Source organism: Heterodontus francisci, chromosome 23 (genome assembly GCF_036365525.1).
Source record: "Heterodontus francisci isolate sHetFra1 chromosome 23, sHetFra1.hap1, whole genome shotgun sequence".
NCBI lineage: Eukaryota > Metazoa > Chordata > Chondrichthyes > Heterodontiformes > Heterodontidae > Heterodontus > Heterodontus francisci.
The window spans coordinates 3,709,526-3,728,005 of record NC_090393.1 but is presented as its reverse complement, the minus strand read 5'-3'; the positions used below and the strand labels follow the sequence as shown (position 1 = coordinate 3,728,005).

At 42.7% G+C, this 18,480-nt stretch overlaps 1 protein-coding gene across 3 annotated transcripts in view; it reads right to left on the bottom strand.

Annotated features, from left to right (window-relative positions):
• Positions 1 to 7,735: 7,735 nt before the first annotated feature.
• Positions 7,736 to 18,480, bottom strand: part of zgc:113436 (uncharacterized protein LOC503528 homolog) — a 34,755-nt gene continuing 24,010 nt past the window's right edge. For 2 of the 3 annotated variants that reach the window (XM_068054564.1, XM_068054565.1), the window contains exons 6-8: positions 17,304 to 17,561; positions 12,320 to 12,436; positions 7,737 to 11,478 (exon numbers count right to left, since the gene is read on the bottom strand). In XM_068054564.1, the coding sequence (XP_067910665.1) occupies positions 11,269 to 11,478; positions 12,320 to 12,436; positions 17,304 to 17,561 (585 nt within the window). In that variant the 3' untranslated portion in view covers positions 7,737 to 11,268. Of the gene's footprint in view, positions 11,479 to 12,319; positions 12,437 to 17,303; positions 17,562 to 18,480 lie in introns of all 3 variants that reach the window. The other variant, XM_068054566.1, reaches the window with a different exon arrangement.

Below are 18,480 nucleotides of genomic sequence, written 5' to 3'. Positions count from 1 at the left end.
ACTCCTGGGAATTTGACACCGATAGGGATACAGTGCTGGATACACCTGGGAATTTGACACTGATAGGGATACAGTGCTGGATACTCCTGGGAATTTGACACCGATAGGGATACAGTGCTGGATACTCCTGGGAATTTGACACCGATAGGGATACAGTGCTGGATACTCCTGGGAGTTTGACACTGATAGGGATACAGTGCTGGATAGTCCTGGGAATTTGACACCGATAGGGATACAGTGCTGGATACTCCTGGGAATTTGACACTGATAGGGATACAGTGCTGGATACTCCTGGGAATTTGACACTGATTGGGATACAGTGCTGGATACACCTGGGAGTTTGACACCGATAGGGATACAGTGCTGGATACACCTGGGAGTTTGACACTGATAGGGATACAGTACTGGATACTCCTGGGAATTTGACACCGATAGGGATACAGTGCTGGATACTCCTGGGAGTTTGACACCGATAGGGATACAGTGCTGGATACTCCTGGGAATTTGACACCGATAGGGATACAGTGCTGGATACTCCTGGGAATTTGACACCGATAGGGATACAGTGCTGGATACTCCTGGGAATTTGACACCGATAGGGATACAGTGCTGGATACTCCTCGGAGTTTGACACCGATAGGGATACAGTGCTGGATACACCTGGGAATTTGACACTGATAGGGATACAGTGCTGGATACTCCTTGGAGTTTGACACCGATAGGGATACAGTGCTGGATACTCCTGGGAATTTGACACCGATAGGGATACAGTGCTGGATACTCCTGGGAATTTGACACCGATAGGGATACAGTGCTGGATACTCCTGGGAATTTGACACCGATAGGGATACAGTGCTGGATACACCTGGGAGTTTGACACCGATAGTGATACAGTGCTGGATACTCCTGGGAGTTTGACACTGATAGGGATACAGTGCTGGATACACCTGGGAGTTTGACACCGATAGGGATACAGTGCTGGATACTCCTGGGAGTTTGACACTGATAGGGATACAGTGCTGGATACTCCTGGGAGTTTGACACTGATAGGGATACAGATCTGTGCTGGGACCCCTGCTGTTTCTACTGTACACTAATGATTTAGACGTGAATATAGGAGGTATGATCAGTAAGTTCTCAGATGACACGAAAATTGGTGGTGTCGTATATAGTGACGAGGAAAGCCTTAGATTACAGGACGATATAGATGGGCTGGTAAGATGGGCAGAGCAGTGGCAAATGGAATTTAATCCTGAGAAGTGTGAGGTGATGCATTTTGGGAGGTCATAGCATGCAAGTCTACGGGCCAAATGCTTGAAAATGGGATTAGAATAGATAGGTGCTTGATGGTCAGCACGGACATGATGGGCCGAAGGGCCTGTTTCTGTGCTGTATAACTCTATGACTCTAAATTGACTGTCTGTAAAACACTTAAGGACATTTTGAGGTCACAAAAGGCTGAGAGAGAGAGAGAGCTTCAGCCCATAGAGCATTAAACTTAATGCACAGAGCATTCGCAATAAAGTGGATGAATTAATCGCACAAATAGATGTAAACGGGTATGATATAGTCAGGATTATGGAGACATGACTGCAGGGTGACCAGGGATGGGAAATGAACATCCAGGCGTATTCAGTATTTAGGAAGGACAGACAAAAGGCAAAGGGCGGTGGGGTTGCATTGCTGGTTAAAGAAGAAATTAATGCAATAGTGAGGAAGGATATTAGCTCTGACGATGTGGAATCTGTATGGGTAGAAACACTAACCAGCAAAACAAGTTAGTGGGGGTTGTATATAGACCCCCAAACTGTAGTGGTGATGTTAGGAATGGCATTAAACAGGAAATTAGAGATGCATGTAATAAAGGAACATCTGTAATTATGGGTGACTTTACTCTGCATCTAGATTGGGCAAATCAAATTAGTCACAATACCATAGAGGAGGAATTCTTGGAGTGTATACAGGATGGTTTCCTGCACCAATACGTTCAGGAACCAACTAGAGAACAGGCCAGCCTAGACTGGGTATTGTGTAATGAGAGAGGAATAATTGACAAACTAGTGGTGCGAGACCCTTTGGGGATGAGTGACCATAATATAATAGAATTCTTCATCAAATTGGAGAGTGACGTAGATGATTCTGAAACTAGGGTCCTGAATCTTTGTAAAGGAAACTATGAAGGTATGAGGCGCGAGTTGGCTATGACGGATTGGGAAACATTACTTAAAGGGATGACGGTGGATAGGCAATGGCAAACATTTAAAGAGCGCATGGATGAACTGCATAGAACATAGAACATAGAACATTCCAGCGCAGTACAGGCCCTTCGGCCCTCGATGTTGCGCCGACCTGTGAAACCATCTGACCTACACTATTCCATTTTCATCCATATGTCTATCCAATGACCACTTAAATGCCCTTAAAGTTGGCGAGTCTACTACTGTTGCAGGCAGGGCGTTCCACGCCCCTACTACTCTCTGAGTAAAGAAACTTCCTCTGACATCTGTCCTATATCTATCACCCCTCAACTGAAAGCTATGTCCCCTCGTGTTTGCCATCACCATCCGAGGAAAAATACTCTCACTATCCACCCTATCTAACCCTCTGATTATCTTATATGTCTCTATTAAGTCACCTCTCCTCCTCCTTCTCTCTAACGAAAACAACCTCAAGTCCCTCAGCCTTTCCTCGTAAGACCTTCCCTCCATACCAGGCAACATTCTAGTAAATCGCCTCTGCACCCTTTCCAAAGCTTCCACATCCTTCCTATAATGCGGTGACCAGAACTGCACGCAATACTCCAGGTGCGGCCGCACCAGAGTTTTGTACAGCTGCAGCATGATCTCGTGGCTCCGAAACTCGATCCCCCTACTAATAAAAGCTAACACACCATATGCCTTCTTAACAGCCCTATTAACCTGGGTGGCAACTTTCAGGGATTTATGTACCTGGACACCAAGATCTCTCTGCTCATCTACACTCCCAAGAATCTTCCCATTAGCCCAGTACTCTGCATTCCTGTTACTCCTTCCAAAGTGAATCACCTCACACTTTTCCGCATTAAACTCCATTTGCCATCTCTCAGCCCAGCTCTGCAGCCTATCTATGTCCCTCTGTAACCTACAACATCCTTCGGCACTATCCACAACTCCACCGACCTTCGTGTCATCCGCAAATTTACTAACCCACCCTTCTGCACCCTCATCCAGGTCATTTATAAAAATGACAAACAGCAGTGGCCCCAAAACAGATCCTTGCGGTACACCACTAGTAACTAAACTCCAGGATGAACATTTGCCATCAACCACCACCCTCTGTCTTCTTTTAGCTAGCCAATTTCTGATCCAAAGCACTAAATCACCTTCAATCCCATACTTCCGTATTTTCTGCAATAGCCTACCGTGGGGAACCTTATCAAACGCCTTACTGAAATCCATATACACCACATCCACTGCTTTACCCTCATCCACCTGTTTGGTCACCTTCTCAAAAAACTCAATAAGGTTTGTGAGGCACGACCTACCCTTCACAAAACCGTGCTGACTATCTCTAATGAACTTATTCTTTTCAAGATGATTATAAATCCTATCTCTTATAACCTTTTCCAACATTTTACCCACAACCGAAGTAAGGCTCACAGGTCTATAATTACCAGGGCTGTCTCTACTCCCCTTCTTGAACAAGGGGACAACATTTGCTATCCTCCAGTCTTCCGGCACTATTCCTGTCGACAATGACGACATAAAGATCAAGGACAAAGGCTCTGCAATCTCCTCCCTGGCTTCCCAGAGAATCCTAGGATAAATCCCATCTGGCCCAGGGGACTTATCTATTTTCACACTTTCCAAAATTGCTAACACCTCCTCCTTGTGAACCTCAATCCCATCTAGCCTAGTAGTCTGTATCTCAGTATTCTCCTCAACAACATTTTCTTTCTCTACTGTAAATACTGACGAAAAATATTCATTTAACGCTTCCCCTATCTCCTCTGATTCCACACACAACTTCCCACTACTATCCTTGATTGGCCCTAATCTAACTCTAGTCATTCTTTTATTCCTGATATACCTATAGAAAGCCTTAGGGTTTTCCTTGATCCTATCCGCCAATGACGTCTCGTGTCCTCTCCTCGCTCTTCTTCGCTCTCCCTTTAGATCCTTCCTGGCTAGCTTGTAACTCTCAAGCGCCCTAACTGAGCCTTCACGTCTCATCCTAACATAAGCCTTCTTCTTCCTCTTGACAAGCGCTTCAACTTCTTTAGTAAACCACGGCTCCCTCGCTCGACAACTTCCTCCCTGCCTGACAGGTACATACTTATCAAGGACACGCAGTAGCTGCTCCCTGAATAAGCTCCACATTTCGATTGTGCCCATCCCCTGCAGTTTCCTTCCCCATCCTACGCATCCTAAATCTTGCCTAATCGCATCATAATTTTCTTTCCCCCAGCTATAATTCTTGCCCTGCGGTATATACCTGTCCCTGCCCATCGCTAAGGTAAACCTAACCGAATTGTGATCACTATCACCAAAGTGCTCACCTACATCTAAATCGAACACCTGGTCGGGTTCATTACCCAGTACCAAATCCAATGTGGCATCGCCCCTGGTTGGCCTGTCCACATACTGTGTCAGAAAACCCTCCTGCACACACTGGACAAAAACTGACCCATCTAAAGTACTCGAACTATAGTATTTCCAGTCAATAATTGGAAAGTTAAAGTCCCCCATAACAACTACCCTGTTACTCTCGCTCCTGTCGAGAATCATCTTCGCTATCCTTTCCTCTACATCTCTGGAACTATTTGGAGGTCTAGAGAAGACTCCCAACAGGGTGACCTCACCTCTCCTGTTTCTAACCTCGGCCCATACTACCTCAGTAGACGAGTCCTCAAACGTCCTTTCTGCCGCCGTAATACTCTCCTTAATTATCAATGCCACACCCCCCCCCCCCCTCTTTTACCATCTTCTCTGTTCTTACTGAAACATCTAAATCCCGGAACCTGCAACATCCATTGCATCAATTGTTTATTCCTGTCTGGCGCAAAAGTAAAATGGGAAAGGTGGCCAAACCATGGCTTACAAGGGAAATTAGAGATAGCATTAGATCCAAGGAAGAGGCAGATAAATTTGCCAGAAAAAACAACAGACCTGAGGATTGGGAGCAGTTTAGAATTCAGCAAAGGAGGACCAAGGGATTGATTAAGGGGAAAATATAGTACAAGAGCAAGCTTGCGAGGAACATAAAAACTGACTAAAATTTCTATAGGTATGTGAAGAGAAAAAGATTGAAGACAAATGTAGGTCCCTTACAGTCAGAAACAGGAGAATTTATTATGGGGAACAAAGAAATGGCTGACCAACTAAATGTATACTTTGGTTCTGTCTTCATAAAGGAGGACACAAATATCATACCAGAAATGTTGGGGAACACAGGGCTTGGTGAGAGAGAGGAATTGAAGGAAATCAGTTTTAGTAGAGAAATGGTGTTGGGGAAATTGATGGGATTGAAGGCCGATAAATCCCCAGGATCTAATCCCAGAGTACTTAAGGAAGTGTCCCTAGAAATAGTGGATGCATTGGTGGTCATCTTCCAAGATTCTGTAGACTCTGGAACAGTTCCTACAGATTGGAGGGTAGCTAATGTAACCCCACTGTTTAAAAAGGGAAGTAGAGAGAAACCAGTCAGCCTGACGTTGGTAGTGGGGAAAATTCTAGAGTCCATTATCAAAGATTTTTTAGCAGAGCACTAAGAGAACAGTGGTAGAATCGGGCAGAGTCAGCATGGATTTACGAAAGGGAAATCATGCTTGACAAATCTATTAGAATTCATCGAGGATGTAACTAGTAGAGTTGATGAGGGGGAGCCAGTGGACGTGGTTTATTTGGACTTTCAGAAGGCTTTCAACAAAGTCCCACATAAGAGATTGGCATGTAATATTAAAGCGCATGGGATTGGGGGGTAGTGTATAGCGATGGATAGGAAATTGGTTGGCAGACAGGAAACAAAGAGTAGGGATAAATGGGTCTTTTTCCGAATGGCAGGCAGTGACTAGTGGGATACCGCAGGGATTGGTGCAAGGACCCCAGCTATTCACAATATACATTAATGATTTAGATGAGGGAACTAAATGTAATATCTCCAAATTTGCAGATGACACAAAACAATGTGGCAGGGTGAGTTGTGAGGAGGATGCAGAGAGGCTTCAGGGTGATTTGGACAAGTTGAGTGAGTGGGCTAATGCATGGCAGATGCAGTTTAATTCACTTTGGTAGCAAAAACAGGAAGGCAGATTATCTGAACAGCTATAAAGAGAGGGGAATATGCAATGAGACCTGGGTGTTCTCGTACGCCAGTCGCTGAAGGTAAGCATGCAGGTCCAACAGGCGGTAAAAAAGGCAAATGTTGGCCTTCATAGCAAGATGATTAGAGTACAGGAGCAGGGATGTCTTGCTGCAATTATACAGGGCCTTGGTGATGCCACACCTGGAATATTGTGTGCAGTTTTGGTCTCCTTATCTGAGGAAGGATGTTCTTGCTATAGAGGGAGTGCAGCAAAGCTTTACCAGACTGATTCCTGGGATGGCGGGACTGATATATGAGGAGAGATCGAGTTGGTTAGGATTATATTCGCTGGAGTTCAGGAGAGTGAGGAAGGGTCTTCTAGAAACCTATAAAATTCTAACAGGACTTGACAGGATAGATGCAGGAAGGATGTTCCTGATGGTGGGGGAGTCCAGAACTAGGGGTCATAGTCTAAGGATACAGGTAAACCTTTCAGGACTGAGATTGAGAGAAATTTCTTCACCCAGCGAGTGGTGAGCCTGTGGAATTCGCTGCGACAGAAAGCAGTTGAGGCCAAAACATTGAATGTTTTCAAGGAGTTAGATATAGCTCCTGGGTCTAAAGGGATCAAAGGGTCTGGGGCGAAAGCAGGAACAGGTTACTGAGTTGGATGATCAGCCATGATTATAATGAATGGCAGAGCAGGCTCGAAGGGCCGAATGGCCTACTCCTGCTCCTATTTTCTATGTTTCTATCAACACATTGAATAGGAAGAATCCAGTGGACAACCTGGTCTTAATTTTACATTTCAATTGATTTATTCTGCAAGACTTTCATCAACCCGTACATAGAGCTTGAAGCTGGAGCACAGGTGCCAGGTAAATTCCAGATACAGTCTTGTATTTTCGGCTTCCAGAGATCTGCTTGTGGCAACTGCTTGAAAATGTTATGACGCTGCATAATCTCATAAAAAGCCACAATCTGTTTACACCTTTATCACAAGCAGGACATTGACCCTGTTCCTTCCCCATTACTCTCTGGCTCTCCAATACACAATTGTGCTTCTAATCCAAATCAAGGCTTCAGGACAACCAAGCCTTGACCTTGCTGGAGATGTTAACATCGTGAGCTGTCTCTCCCTGCTCTAAATACACATTCTGTCCACTGGATTGTGTAAATAATAATCTTATAAATAATAATTTCAAGAGTAAAATGTAGCCAGTTCATCTTTTTACAATCACTATTTCTGATTTCAATTCCACATTTGTATTAATTAGTTGAATTTAAATTCCACCAGTTGCGATGGTGGGATTCGAACCCATGCCCCCAGGGCATTAGCATGGGCCTCTGGATTACTAGTTCAGTGACATTACCACTAGACCACCGTCTCCCTTTGTGTGAAGAGACAAAATTAGTTGTGATTAGTTTAATTTTTTAATTTAATTTTGAAGAAATATATACAAGTAATAAATCACTAAATAATGCAACACATTTCAAAATCTGCTCGAGGGGTTACATGAATAAATGTACAGCTAGCTCCAAATATGCCAGGATGTGGTTAGAGATCTAGCATACGTGAGAGAGGCACATGAAATTAAGATATTATGAAGTATCAGGTTGTTCTCAACACAAGTAGCTATCCACACACGATCTGGCAGCATCTTTGCTTCTGCTGGAACTGAAACACAGACTCTGGTTCTTGCACATACCCATTGATTCAGCAACACCTTCAAACACCAGATGCATTTTAATGTCCCACTACACTCCCAGCAGCATCGCTTCATTTATTACGAGTAAACTCTGAATATTTGTTTTTCAGATGCAATGTTTAAATTACAATAGGAAAACAAAACTCATCTCTGCAATGGTTAATGATTATCAAACGACCTTAACTCCAGAATTAACTCCACAGTATCTGCGACTCTATGAAGCTAATTAATATGCACTGCCTACTTTCACCATACATGCAGCAAGATTGAACGTAGTTCCTGGGATTTTCTAACTGTTCATTTTGCTTTCCCCTCCCTTGTAAATGGAGATAGCTGTTACCAATTCTAAAGTGATATCAGTGATTCACCCTCATATAAATGGGTGGTTAATGGTCGGCACAGACTCGGTGGGCCGAAGGGCCTGTTTCAGTGCTGTATCTCTAAATCTAAAATCTCATTCAGCTGAATAGGGGACACCTGATGCTTCAGGGTTGGTCTTGTGTGGTGGTTTCTGTCTGTCCACAAAAGGTAGGTGGGTCACTGGGGGCCATATGTCCCCCAGCTTTCCTGGAACTACTTTGACCAGAGGAAACTTTTATTTTTAGCAATGAGTTGTTGTGCCTGAAAGGGAAGTGGAAGCAGACTGAACAATAACTTTCAAAAGGGAATTTGATTAGTAATTGAAGGCAATTTTTTTTTTAAAAAACAGGGCTATATGGAAAGAGCAGAGGAGTGGGATTAATTGGATAGCTCTTTCAAAGAGCCAACACAGGCATGATGGGCTGAATGGCCTCCTTCTGTGCTGGGGATTTCAGAAAGGAATTTTTTTTCCTAAACTGATCTAAGGATTTTCTTTGTTTTATTTTTTCCTTTGCGCTGGTGATGGGATGGCTGTGTGGGGACGTTACACTAGGCCAGGATAAGATAGGCTCAATGGAGTACTTGTAAAATACCCTTTTGCAGTGGAACTGAATGATGCAGCTGTTTAGACAACCTGGCCTTTCCTCTCAGGGAGCTGGGTTTCATCTCCCCATGGCTGGATAAGCCCAATGTGAAATGTGTTTGGGCAGTTCCTAGTGGGCAGTCTTGTCCAATAGAAATCACTGACTAGCCTCACGTGACACTGTCTTAGCCACATGCACCAAATATAGTAGAAAATACCTCACACACAATAGAGGCAACATGTACTCCATGGGTGGATATTTACTAAACAAACATCTACTACCATTCAGTAACCAAGGAAGTAAAACACAATGATTTAAAAATGCTCACGCAATGCTCATCTTACCAACAAACACACAAAATGGTTAAAGTTCACATGCAAGTAAGTGAATTGCATCAAGATCACATGACTGAATGACTCTTTTAATTTATGAATCAGAAATACGATTAACCACATGTGGGTTGTGATCAACATGTTGCACAACTCTGATTAAAACACAGAACTGCAACGAATTCAACAATAATTGATAACTTTTACTCAGAGGAATCTCAGGGCAGCTGGTGTACGAAATAGAGCAAATTGTATTTATATAGCACCTTTAACATAGTAAAGCATCCCAAGACGCTTCACAGGAGTGTTATCAGACAGAATGACACCCAGCCATGTAAGGAGATATTCGGACATATAATAAAAAGCTTGGCCAAAAAGGTAGCTTTTAAGAGGCATCTTAAAGGAGGACAGAGAGGTGGAGGGGTTTAAGGAGAGAATTCCAGAGCTTGGGACCCGGGCAGCTGAAGGTACAGCCGCCAATGGTGGAGCGATTAAAAACCGTTGCGCAAGAGGCCAGGATTGGCGGAGTGCATAGATCTCGGAGGGTTCCAGGATTGGAGAAGATCACAAAGATAGGGGGGGGGGGGGCGAGGCCATGGAGGGAGTTGAGAACAAGGATGAGGATTTTAAAATCAAGGTGCTGTTTAACTGGGAGTCAATGAAAGTCAGTGAGCACAGGGGAGATGGGTGAACATGACTTGGTGCGAGTTAGGACACAGGCAGAATTATCGATGAAGCTTATGGAAGATGGGAGTCCAGCCAGGAGTGTATTGGAATAGTCAGGTTTAGATGTGACAAAAGCATAAAGGAGCAGCAAATTAGCTGAGGCAGGGACAGAGTTGGGTAATGTTACAGAGGTGGAAATGGGCAGTCTTAGTGATGGCACAGATATGTGGTCATCTCATCGGAGGTCAAATATGACACCATGGTTGCAAACAGTCTGGTTCAGCCTCACATTGTTGCCAGGGAGGGGGATGGATTCAGTTGCTAGGAAACAGAATTTGTGTTGGGGACCCATGGTAATGGCTTCAAACCTTCCCAATATTTGGTGGAGGAAATTTCTGTTCATCCAGTACTGGATATCAGACAAGCAGTGTGATAATTTAGAGACAGCCGAGGGATTGAGAGAGGTGGTGGTGAAGTAGAGCTGGGTGTTATCAGTGTACACGTGGAAACTGACACTGCGTTTTCAGATGATGTTGATGAGGGACAGCAGGTAGATGAGAAATAGGAGGGGCCTGAAGTATAGATCCTTGGGGACACCAACATCCTACTGATGTAATAGGAGCACCTTTCCAAGGGTGGGGCAGTGTTGAGAGAGTTTGACTCCCTGCAGACAACCTGGAGTGTTTGATGCACAAATTCAATTTCCACCACCAATATTCCTCAGTGTGAGGTGCACATAAGTAAATAAATACCTATTTCTACTCGAGCAGCCTATTCCCCATCTCCCTGACATCCTTGAAAACCTTTTAGCTGTACTTTTCCCACACTGAACTAAGCTCAGATGGTTTCGGCAGAGTCAGGATTAAGGTAGGAGCGTTTCAGTACCATTTTTAAATTAAGTTATGGATCATTTCAGTTTCTGAAGTGATTACATGTAATTCTGCAAATTTACTAAACCATTTTTTATCACATACATCATAATTTTACAATGAATTTCAGTACATTAGATATTTACATGGTGCAAATTATAAAGCAAACTTAGCACAGACGATTGAACAGTTAACGACTGAACAGCATCCACTATATTTTGCTTTTCAACAGTTAATGTTGTGTCCAAAGTAATTCTGACTCCAGATGTTTTGATAAAATTAAATAAAAGCCCCCTTCCACAGTTGGCAGTTGGACTGCTCAGTGCCGGGGACGTGGCCCCGGGCTCAGTGCCCCGATTTCTCCACTGTCGCTTATGCCATTGTTGGGATGACATGCCAAGGAGGACTCATTTGAACAATTTCTCTCCTTCAGTTCCTTGGCATTATTACACATCACTGAAAAACCATTTCACACCATCCCACTGTTCACACTGTGCTCAGATGACAAAGTCGTTTCAATTTGAAAAGAAAGAAAGTGACTTTTCTTGTGTTTTTTAGTCGTTGGGTTGGTGCTCCCTGGAAATACCTCCTCTCCAGTGGTAAAGTCAATTCCTTTCTTGGCTTTCCTCTTTGCATTCTTCTTTTCCCGTTTGTGAGCTGCAGCCATGTTAGTGATTACCTAAAAAGGCAAAACACAACTATTCAAAGGGCTCCAAGATTTAATTTTCCCTTTGGTATTTCCAACATAAAACTACCTTACAGTCAGAGGTGAAATACAATTTTTAAAAAGCCTTTAAAACTGATGTCAAAGTAAGATACAAGTTATGTGTCAAGGTTCAGCAGATAGTTAACATGTAGGTTTGGTGTACATACTTCGAATGCAGGCATGCTTTGTAGGCTATGCAGAGATCAATTTACTTACTGAATATTTGGGGAGCAGGGGAGAAAGGCTACATTATATCGGAGTTTCAGTCAGTCAGGTGTCTCAGACACACACAGAAAACCTTCAACACGTTTTAAAGTCTTCAAACCAAAGTCACTAGGAAATCTGCACACATTGTATTTGTTTTCTTCGAGAAGTGATGTATACATAGCTCTGCCAAACAGGAGGTCTTTCTTGTCTATTACTTCACATAGCCACCCTGCACAATCTCACAAGTTAACTGTTGAAGCGGCTATTTCACTGGAGTACAAGACTAGTAAGCCTCAAACTAGAGAGAAATTAGAAAAACGATTGCCCCACAGTGAAGTTGATGGATGGAAAACTTGCAGATTTGAACTGTGATTTTGTCTGAACACAATTTAACTCGTCCACGTTTCCACTCTGCTCACTAACCCTGCAAATGTCCACGACAGTTCCCTGGGTTGTACAACCACCAATGCTGGACTCAAAATTCAGGCTTTTTCCAAGGGTCCAACGCACAGGTCTATACCAACTGTTATCCACGATAAAATCTGGCAAACCTGCTATTCTGTGGCTCACAGAGGGGGGACTATCTGCTAAGCTTTTTCACACTTACCATTTCCTTAACTGCATTTTGCTGCTCGCTCACAGAATTGGTGAACTCGTCAATGCTTTCAGTTTTGATACCACAGGCTTCTGGTGATCTGTACTCGTGCGCAATTTCAAACTTTCCCTGAAAACACACAAATATTAACATTTAAAGAATATTTAATCTAGACTTGGTATTATTCAAACCTCTTGCTTAAATCTACTACAAATATAGAACATATTATAAAGTAACTCCAGCTCCGAACTGATTATTAGCCTATCAGTTGTTGGGAAATTATTAGAGTTTCTAATTAAGGATAGAATGACTGAAGACCTTGAAAATGTTCAGCTGATCAGAGAGCGCCAGCATGGATTTGTAAAGGGTAGGTCATGCCTATCAAATCTAACTGAACCTTCTGAAGAGGTGACTGAAGTCGCAGACAGGGTTACATCTATAAAGGTAGCACGGAGTTCAGCTCGGCTGAGTCCAGTGAGACAGAGTGCTTAACTCAGGAATTTGGGAAATGTGGGAATTTCAAGGGTTGATCTCTTTCTAAAATCTAGCATAACTCTCAACAAAGATATATTCCATTGAGAAAGAGGATTGTGAGAAGGATGCACCATCCGTGGCTAACGAAGGAAGTTAAGGATGGTATCAAATTGAATGAAAATGGGTACAATGCTGCAAAGATCAGTGGAAGGCCAGAAGACTGGGAAAATTTTAGAAACCAGCAGAGGATGACTTAAAAAAAAAGGAAGAAATTAGAGTATGAGAGCAAACTAGCAAGAAATATAAAAAGCAGACAGTAAAAGCTTCTACAAATATATAAAAAGGAAGAGTGTAACTAAAGTGAGTATTGGTCCCTTAGATGAGTTGACCGGGGAATTAATAATGGGAAACAAGAAGCTGAGACTTTGAACAAGTATTTTGTATCTGTCTTCACAGTAGAAAGTACAAAAAGCATCCCAAGAATAGTAGAAAATCAAGAGGCAAAAGGGAGGGAGAAACTTAAAAAAAATTACTATCACCAGAGAAAAAGTACAAGGAAAACTAATGGGACTAAATGCTGACAAGTCCCCCTGGACCTGATGACCTACATCCTAGGGTCTTAAAAGAAGTGGCTGCAGAGATAGTAGATGCATTGGCTGTAATCTTCCAAAATTCCCTAGATTCTGGAAAGGCCCCAGCGGATTGGAAAACCATAAACGTAAACCTCTATTCAAGAAAGGAGTAGATAAAAAGCAGGAAAGTATAGCCCAGTTAGCCTCACATCTGTCATTGCGAAAATGCTAGAATCCATTATTAAGGAAATAATAGCAGGACATTCCGAAAATCATAATACAATCAGGCAGAGTCAACATGGTTTTATGAAAGGGAAAGAGTGTTTGACAAATTTATTACAGTTCTTTGAGGATGTAACAAGAGGGTGGATAAAGGGGAACCAGTAGATGTCATGTATTTGGATTTCCAAAAGGCATTTGATAAGGTGCCACATAAAAGGTAAGAGCTCATGGTATTGGGGGTAATATATTAGCATGGATAGAGGATTGGCTAACTAACAGGAAACAGAGTTAATATAAATAGGGCATTTTCAGGTTGGCAAATTGTAGCCAGTGGAGTGCCACAGGGATCAGTACTGTGGCCTCAACTATTTACAATCTATATTAATGACTGGGATGAAGGGACCGAGTGTATTGTAGCCATTTGTGGATGATACAAAGATAGGTGGGAAAGCGAGTTGTGAGGAGGCCACAAGGTGTCTCCAAAGAGATATAGATAGGTTAAGTGAGTGGGAAAATTCTGGCAGATGAAGCATAATGAGAGAAAATGTGAGGTTATCCATTTTGGTGGGAAAAATTGAAAAACTGATTATTTACATGAAAAGAGACTGCAGAATGCTGCATTACAGAGGGATCTGGGGTGTCCTTGAATATGAATCACAAAGTTAGCATGCAGGTGCAGCACGTAATTAGGAAGACAAATGGAATGTTGACATTTATTGCAAGGGGGATGGAGTATAAAAGTAGGGAAGTCTTACTACAACTGTACAGGGAATTGGTGAGACCGCACCCGGAATACTGCGTACAGTTTTGGTCTCCTTGCTTAAGGAGGGATATACTTGCATTGGAAGCAGTTCAGAAAAGGTTCACCAGGCTGACTACTGGGATGAAGCGGTTGTCTTATGAGAAAATGTTGAGCAGGTTGGACTTATACTCATTGGAATTTAGAAGAACGCAAGGTGATCTTATTGAAACATACAAGATCCTGAGGGGGCTTGAAAGGGTAGATGCTGAGAGGATGATTCCCCTCGTGGGGGAATAGAGAACAAAGGGGCACAGTTTCAAAATAAGGAGCCTCCCTTTTAAGATGGAGAAGAGAAATTTCTTCTCTCAGAGGGTTGTTAATCTTTGGAATTCTCTTCCCCAGAGAGCAGTGGAGGCTGGGTCATTGAATATATTCAAGGCTGAGTTGGACAGATTTTTGACCTACAAGGGAGTCAAGGGTTATGAGGAGCTGGCAGGAAAGTGGAGATAAGGCCACAATCAGATCAGCCATGATCTTATTGAATGGTGGAGCAGGCTCAAGGGGCCGAATGGCCTACTCCTGCTCCTATTTCTTATGATTTTATTTATATGGACTTCCAGAAGGCATTTGATAAAGTCCCTAATAAGCGACTGTTAGCTAAAGTTAAAGAATTGAGAGCAGATTATGGACCTGGTAAGGACATTGGCTGAGTGGCAGGAGACAAAGAGAATGGGGATAACGGGCAGGTACTCTAATTGGCAGAATGTGATTAGCAATCTCCCACAAGGATCTGTGTTGCGGCTTCAACTATTCACCATATTTATTAACAATTTAGATAAGATAGAAATCCACACATCCAAATTTGCTGACGTTACAAAGATAAGCAGCAGTGTAAGCAGTGTAGACAGGAACATAAAATTACAAAGAATATTGATAGATTAAGTGAATGAATAAAATTGTGGCAAATGTGAGGTCATCCAATTGGGACTTAAAACGGATAGAACAGGGTACTTTCTAAATGGTAAAGAAAGCTAGAAACAGTGGAGGCTCAACGAGACTTGTGGGTTCAAGTACATAGATTAAAGTGTCATGAACAGGTACAGAAAATAATCAAAAAAGCTAATGGAGTGCTGGCCTTTACATCTCCAGGAATGGAATACAAGCGGGTCGAAGTCATGCTTCAGCTATACAAAGCCCTGGTTAGATCACACCTGGAATACTGAGTACACCATATCTTAGGAAGGATATATTGGCCTTGGAGGGAGTACAGTGTAGATTTACCAGTATGATACCTGGGCTCCAAGGGTTAAATTACAAGGAGAGATGACACAAACTAGGGTTGTATTCCCTGGAACTTAGAAGGTCAAGGGGTGATTTGATAGAGGTTTTCAAAATATTAATGGGATCAGATAGGGTATCTTTGAAATAGTACTGTGGGATCTTTTATACCCACCTGAGAGGACAGATGGTTTAACATGTCATCTGAAAGATAGCACCTCTGACAGTGCAGCACTTCCGCAATACTGCACTGGGAGTGGCAGCCTAGACTTTTATGCACACGTCTCTGGAGTAGATCAAGAACTCACAATCTTCTGACTCAGAGCTAGTCAAGTTTATTTAAACACTTATTGAAAGACACTTTAAACTCACATCCAGCAACTTCTGGCTCCTGTTTGTGAATTGTAAGTGCTGAGGTTTCAAGCTGATCTGGGATTTGTTTTTCTGGCAGCCCTAGGCTCTGGTATTCGGACAGGTTATCAAGCTGTACTTGGAGTGAGACTTCCCAAAGAAGAATGAACGCCAGAAACCTTGTACTGGGAACGGAGTGAAGACTGACTCTGAATAGTCTCCAGGCAAAGATTCTCCCTCCTGCCCTGCTCTGTCTGGAGCAAAATCATATCCAGATAACATTTTAACCCACTGCATTAAATTACCCCGCTATATTGATCGTTACAAACTCAGTGTAACAAAAACAGAAAATGTCGGAAACACTCAGCAGATCAGGCAGCATAGAATCATAGAAAGTTTACAGCACAGAAAGAGGCCAATTGACCCATCATATCTGTGCCGGCTGAAAATCGTTCCACCCATTCTAATCTCACCTTCCAGCGTTTGGTCCGTAGCCCTGCAGATTACGGCACTTGAGGTACATATCCAGACTCCTTTTGAATGAGTTGAGGGTCTCTGCCTCAACTACCCTTTCAGGTAGTGAGTTCCAGATCATCACCACCCTCTGGGTGAAAAAGTTTTTCCTCATCTCCCCTCTAATTTTTCGACCAATCACTTTAAATCTATGCCCCCTCCTCATTGACCTCTCTGCTAAGGTGAATAGACCCTTCACCTCCACTCTATCCAGGCCCCTCAAAATTTTATACACCTCAATCAGATCTCCCCTCAGCTTTCTTTGTTCCAAGGAGAACAACCCCAGCCAATCCAATCTTTCCTCATAGCTGCATTTTTCCAGTCCTGGCAACATCCTCGTAAATCCCCTCTGTACCCTCTCTAGTGCAATTACATCCTTTCTGTAATGAGGTGACCAGAACTGCACACAGTACTCAAGTTGTGGCCTAACTAATGAATTATACAGTTCAGTATAACCTCCCTGCTCTTGTATTCTATACTTTGGCTAATTAAGGAAAGGATTCCATATGCCTTCTTAACCACCTTATTGACCTGTCCTGCTACCTTCAGGGATCTGTGGACATTTACTCCAAGGTCCCTCACTTCCTCTACACCTCTCAGTATTTTCCCAGTAACAGTGTATTCTTGTGCCTTGTTTGACCTCCCCAAATGCATCACCTCACACTTCTCCGGGTTGAATCTGAGGAGCGAAGATTGTAGAGTTAACGTTTCAGGTCAAAGACCTTCTGTCAGAACTCCACGTGGAGTTCACCAAAGATACATGTAAAACTACATATAAACAATTTATCAACAACCTGTATTTGCTTCATAGCAACTGGAGGACATCAGCAGATTGCAATCCTACCTCAGACGACAGCCGTGCTTCTCGATTGTAAAGCAGGAAAAAGGGCGTAAACTTAGTACTTGAATTTACTGACGTCCGAAATTCAAACAGAATGGGGTCTAAGCAGTCATCCCATTCCCTCTGCTTAGAACTGACTGCATTTCTAATTGCCCCCTTCAATATTTCATTGGTTCTGTCATCAAGTCCTGTGTGCTGCAGGTGTTCAGCAGGAGTCACTTTATGATTAATGTTCCATCTTTCAAACAGGTTTTTGCTCACCTATAAAAAATAAGTCGAAGCACGAGCTCAGGATACAGTTAGAGAGGAACAGATTCTACTGAGCACAAAAGTGAACATTTCAGATACTGAAAAATGTGCCAAGGATAAAAATCAGAATATTTCAACAACAAAAGATTGTTCTGTGAAATATGCACAAAAATGCTTAATGGGAAACCAGAAGGAAGTGCTTTTCATTCCTCTTCTGCGATTGGGAAATTAGACTGAACTTGAGGACACCACTTAATAAAACTGATGTGATCACAAATTCACAATCTGTGGAACGTGTAACAAAGGTTACCTGGAGTCAAGTTTCCACAAGAGGACAGGTGTAGGGGAAAAAACAAAATAGCAACTTGGTGCACAGGAAGATCTTACAATTATTGTGAAAAGTTGCACTGGACATAGGATCATTGCAACAGGAGAAGGCCATTTATCCCCTTGAGTCTGTTCTGCCATTCAATGAGATCATAGTTGATCTGCGACCTAACACCATATACCTGCCTTTGCCCCATATCCCTTAATTCCTTTGTTTAACAAAAATCTATCAATCTTAGATTTAAATTTAAACAATCTACCTAGCATCAATTCCCATTTGCAGGAGAGAGAAACTTCCGCCACCCTTTGTGTGTAAAAGGGTTTCCTAATTTTCACTCCCGAAAGGTCTGGCTCTAATGTTTAGACTATGTTCCCTAGACCTAGACTCCCCAACCAGCAGAAATAGTTTCACTCTCTACCCTATCTGCTCCCCTTAAAAGTTTGAAAACTACTAGCAAATCACCCCTTAACCTAAATTCCAGGCAATTCAACCCTAGTTGTGTAATCTCCCTTCGTAATTTAACGTTGGAGTCCAGGTATCATTCCGGTAAATCTGTGCTGCATCCCCTCCAAGGGCAATATATCTTTCCTACATTGTGACTCC